At 32.1% G+C, this 5318-nt stretch overlaps 1 protein-coding gene across 1 annotated transcript; it reads left to right on the plus strand.

Moving 5' to 3' along the window:
* The first annotated feature begins 3716 nt into the window (after nt 1–3716).
* LOC120078912 (uncharacterized mitochondrial protein AtMg00810-like) lies at nt 3717–4457 on the plus strand. The gene has a single exon (XM_039033151.1). It carries the CDS (start codon nt 3717–3719, stop codon nt 4455–4457), a length of 741 nt encoding a protein of 246 aa, XP_038889079.1.
* The last annotated feature ends 861 nt before the right edge of the window (nt 4458–5318 follow it).

Genomic DNA, 5318 nt, shown 5'->3' on the forward strand with positions numbered 1-5318 from the left:
AAAAAAAAAAAAAAAAAAAAAAAAAAAAAAAAAAGAGGAAGCAAAAATTAGAGAAAGAAAAGAAAATAAAAAAGAAAAAAGAAAAAAGAAGCAAAAATTGGAGAAAGGAAAGAAAATAAAAATAAAAAATAAAGGGAATAAGCAAAAACAGAAGAAAGGAAAGAAAATAAAAAAAAGAAAAAAGGAAAAAAGAAGGAAAGAAAAGAAAATTAAAAAAGAAAAAAAAGAAAGGGTAGAAGCAAAAACCGAAGAAAGGAAAAAAATAAAATTTTAAAAAAAAGAAGCAAAAACCGAAGAAAAATAAATAAAATAAAATAAAGGAAGAAGCAAAAACAAAGAAAGGAAGGAAAAGAAAAAAATAAAAAGAAGGAAAAACGGGAGAAAAAAATAAAAAAGATAAAAAAAAAAAAAAAAACGAAAGAAAGAAAAAGGTGTGCAACAAGACAAAGGGGAGTGAAATTAGAAATTAGAAAAGAATTCAAATGTTGACTAGTCAACACTTTTATATTTGCAAATATTTTAAAGAGATGATATATTTTTAGATTTTTTTTCTTTAATTTACTGTCTATTACAAATATCCTATAATATAGGGATATGCACGGTTCGGTCCGGTTTTGGACAGAACCATGAACCGAACCAAAGTCCACGGTTCTCAAGAATACAGAACCGTGGAAACTAATTTCCATCGATTTCGGTTCCTGAACCGAACCAGCCTGAATCGGTTCAGGTCGGTTTGATTCAGTTTATAACCGATGGTCTTTTTTCTTAACAAAATATCTTTTTCTGCTGGTGCGTTGTGCCTTCTGTTCCTCTAGATTTTTACTATTCCTTGTTACCAAAATCTCAATTAAAATTCATCGAAAATGTCAATGAAAGTTCATTCAAATATAAATTAAAGAACATCCAAATATTAATAAAATTTTATACAAAATCTCAATTAGAGTTCATCTAAATTTAAATTAAAGTTCATCTAAACCTAAAATAAAGTTTATCCAAAATCTTAAACAAAGTTCATCAAAATCTAAATTAAAGTTTATCTAAAATCTCAATAAATAACAAACATTCACAATGTATAAATAATTAAACACAAATTGATATGGACCAGTTGTAACATTTCAAACAAGAAATTAACTTAAATTATTACAATAATAATTAAAAACTTCTTCAAAGTGTTGCTCGTCTTCACGAACCGACCCGAATCGGATCTCCAAAGCATCAAAACGAGTTGAACCGGCCAAAATGGGGTTGAACTTGCCCTCCTAGACCCGAACCAGCTGAACTGGTTCACTTGAACCGCCAGTCAGGTCGCGTGCAAGCATTTTGGGCTGGGATGAACAGCATTAATGCTCAATCCCAGCGTTGCAATACCTCGGGCTGAAGAAGAACAACGTTGCAATGCTCTATGGGTAGCGTTGCAATGCTGCCTGGCAGTAGCTTGAAACTTAGTTTTCTACAATTGACCTCTCTTGCTTCTTTCTTCAATTACAGCCTAATTACAACTTTGTTGACTCTAACAAATTTACAAACTCTTAATCACAAATTAAAGCTCATAAACAAATAGCCAATTACAATAATTAACACTTAATTGAAGAGAATTTTAATGCCAAAACTGAAAACATCCATATTAACCACTATTTTCATACAACCTATGAAAATCACCCACCAAGCTAAAATTACCACGAATTGAGTGCTTAAATCATGCTTTGATACCAATTGTTAGAGTTAGCATGTAATTAGCAGAAGCAAATAGAATCATTAAACACTCTAATTCAACAATTTTAGCAATTAAGAAAGGAAGTTCAAAAGAAGAAGGTTTTTGTTATACCTTTGTAGAACTCCTTTAATCCATGAAATCAATTTCAATCTGGACTCCAAAAGCTTGTGGACCACCAATGGATCTTCCCTACTATTTTCTTGGGCCTAAGATTGGATTGTGGGATCCAAAATGAGTTCTAATTTGAGAAATCTTGGACTGGTTTTTTTCCAAGTGACGTTGAACAACACCTTCTTCAACCAAATCTCAGCAAAAGTCACTTTTGTATGCCTCCCCTTTCACTCCAATCAATTGAGTTTCTTCAGCTTAACTAGTGCAATCAAAATGTCTAGCAAATTGACACCAAATCTACATAAAGTGAGTGGATTTAAAATAGAATTGTGAGTGTCAAAAAATAGAGAAACCCACTAAATTGGGTTTTTCTAAATTTTTCATTTTTAAATTCAATTTTCTTAAATTTTCATAAAATTTAAATTGAATTTAATATTTAAATTTTCCAAAAATTCAAATTTCTAATTTTAAATAAAATTAATTCAAATAATTAATTTTAAATCAAATTAATTCAAATAATTAATTTTAAATCAAATTAATTTATAATTAATTAAAAATAGTTTAATATCTAATATTAAATTATTTACCCCACTAATTTCACAAACATGAATTCTCATTCATGTAATTTTAATATTTAAATCATATTTAGGTATTATCCGATTCTCCAACTTTGCTACGATAATTAAACGTGTAATTATATTGTATATAATTACTCATTCCCTCAATTTGAATTTGAACGTTTCAAATTCTCTCATCACGCCATGGTAAGGTTTAATCTATTTGTAAGCTAGTAGGGGGACCTAATGGATCTACAAATCATGGGCTCCAATGATCCGAGATTAACCGACTAAACTCTTTAACCTAATTAATTAAAATTCGTTAACTACCAAGTCACTTCACTAAAGCTTAGTAGTTACTAAGCTTTAGTGAAGTGACTTGGTAGTTAACCACTCGCCTCACTGTAGATATATTTCTATCCACTCGATATAACCATAATCAATAAGTCGACCTTTCACAGGTTGTTCGTAATAACGGCTGAGTCAAAAGCTATTTTAACCCCGAGATTACATCTTGTTCCTTCAGTCCCACATATCCTCTAATGAACAATTAATTTGTGATCCAATCATTAAACTGAGTCCTTCGTGGGCCAATGAGGGGGTGGGGCCCCTAGTTCAAGACCCGGAGTCAACGCTTAAGGAAACGACCTCTCTACTATCCCTAAAAGTGGGTAGGATTGAATTCCATCTTGCATCCTATGTCCCCAGCTATCTCCCCGGTCTTACCCCTGAAATGGGAAGCTTATTGAGTTGGTGTTGTTGAGCCAACCCTCACCCATGCAAATATAAGGATAATCTCGGATAAACAGGAGTTCATAGTTAGCTCAGGATTAAGGTCAAATTACCTAGGTCGTCGCTTTGAAATAATCAGTCTTAAATAGTGAACAACGTTATAAAGTAAAAGTGTAATTTCTTGGTTCGATCTTATACAAACTCTTTGCATAGGATGCCCCACTTGCATGTCTCCACATGAATGAATTATGGTTACTCAGTTTGTAACACTTTACAACAATTGTAACATCTAAGTGGATTGCATCCAATAGTGTCCCCAAAATAAGGTACTCAGCTTTATCCGTATATTATAGACTATTTTGGTTATTTACTTGCATGTCTCCATATAAAGTTTAAGTATTCATGTAATATCCATAGATCTTAGTTTATTGGATTTAGGTTATTTCTAAAATGAAATGAGCAATTCAAACATGCAATAACAATTTTATTGAATCAAACTTTAATAACATCTATATTGATTAACAGAATACGTTTATTATTTACAAACCACGAGTTTTAGGATATAAAACTCAACATAATGTTATTTAGGAAAATACTTTGAGATGAAAGATTTGGGACCACTCAGTTATTTTCTTGGCCTTAAGGTCTCGTCCTACTCTGATGGGTACTATTTGTCTCAGAAAAAATATGCTTTTGATCTATTGACTCGTTCTGGTATTGTTGATTTTGCCACCTCCTCCATACCACTGGATCAGAACATTCATCTTATCCCTTTTGATGGTCTTTCTCTCAATGATTCCATTCTATATCGACAGCTTATTGGTAGTCTTATCTATTTAACTATGACTCGCCTAGGTATTGCCTGTGCAATTCATATTGTCAGTCAATTTATGGCCGCTCCTCGCACTATACACTTTACTATCGTATATTGTATTCCACACTATGTTAAAGGCACTCTTGCTCATGGACTTCAGTTCTCTTCTCAGTCATCCCTTGTTCAATCTGGCTACTCTGATGCTAACTGGGCTCGTGATCCTATTGATAAACGATCCACCATAGGTTACTGTTTTTATCTCGGTGATTCTTTCATTTCCTTGCGTAGTAAGAAACAAACTGTTGTTTCGCGTTCTAGCACAGATTCTAAATATATGCACTTGCCGATGCTACTTCAAAGTTATTATGGCTTTGCTAGCTCCTTAAAGATATGGGAATTCTTCAACTCTCTGCTACTATCCTTCACCGTGACAATCGAAGCGCTATCTAAATTGCTCACAATGATGTATTTCATGAACGTACCAAACACATTGAAAATTATTGTCATTGTGTCCATCATCATCTTCTGAGCAACACTCTTCTCTTACAATCTGTCTCCACTATAGAACAAACAACTGAGAGTTTTACAAAAGCATTATCACCCAATTGCTTCACTTAGTTGCTTCACAAACTCAAGTTTGTTTCTATTCTACCACCTTGAATTTAAGGGAGGGTGTTACCATATATGTATCTTCAGCAATAATTTAGACTATTTGTTAGGAGATTTACCTTGTTTGTTACTCTTCTTGTGTATATTTATACGTGGTTTCTAATTGTAAAGGGATAATACACTTTGATTCAATAAAATATTGTTAATTTATTCACAGATGTCATAAAAATAATATAGAAGAAGAGCCAGACGTATTATTTTGTTAATTGACCATGAACATGGTATCGTTGCCTATAGGACTATCGGGGTTGTGTGAGTAATTATGTGAGTAAAAGTTTACCATAAAAATATAAGATTAACTATTTAGACTTGAAAATTTACTTGGAAGCAAATACTGAATTGGATTTTCCATATAGGGCAGAAATATAGTTGAATCTTCCTATTATCATTTACATATTTGCATTCATTTTACTATCCCCATCATCACCCATTATATTTTCCTTAGTCACCTTTCCTTGCAACTTGGGTAATTAGCTTTACTAATAATCCTTTTATTAAAAGTTTTAGTGGATCGACATTTGAAATATTTCATATGTTACTTATTGACAGTGCATATTTAGTAGTGATATTATATCCTCTCGTGAAGGCTAGCACTCCATCAGTTGTACCAGACAAATTACAATGAACACATTTTAGTTTTGAGGGGTTTTTTTCAACTTTATCTAAAAGTTTCTTATTCATTTTACCGGTTCATATTTTAGAGTTGCATGTCAAGAATATT

Source organism: Benincasa hispida, chromosome 1 (assembly GCF_009727055.1).
Source record: "Benincasa hispida cultivar B227 chromosome 1, ASM972705v1, whole genome shotgun sequence".
Classification (NCBI taxonomy): domain Eukaryota; kingdom Viridiplantae; phylum Streptophyta; class Magnoliopsida; order Cucurbitales; family Cucurbitaceae; genus Benincasa; species Benincasa hispida.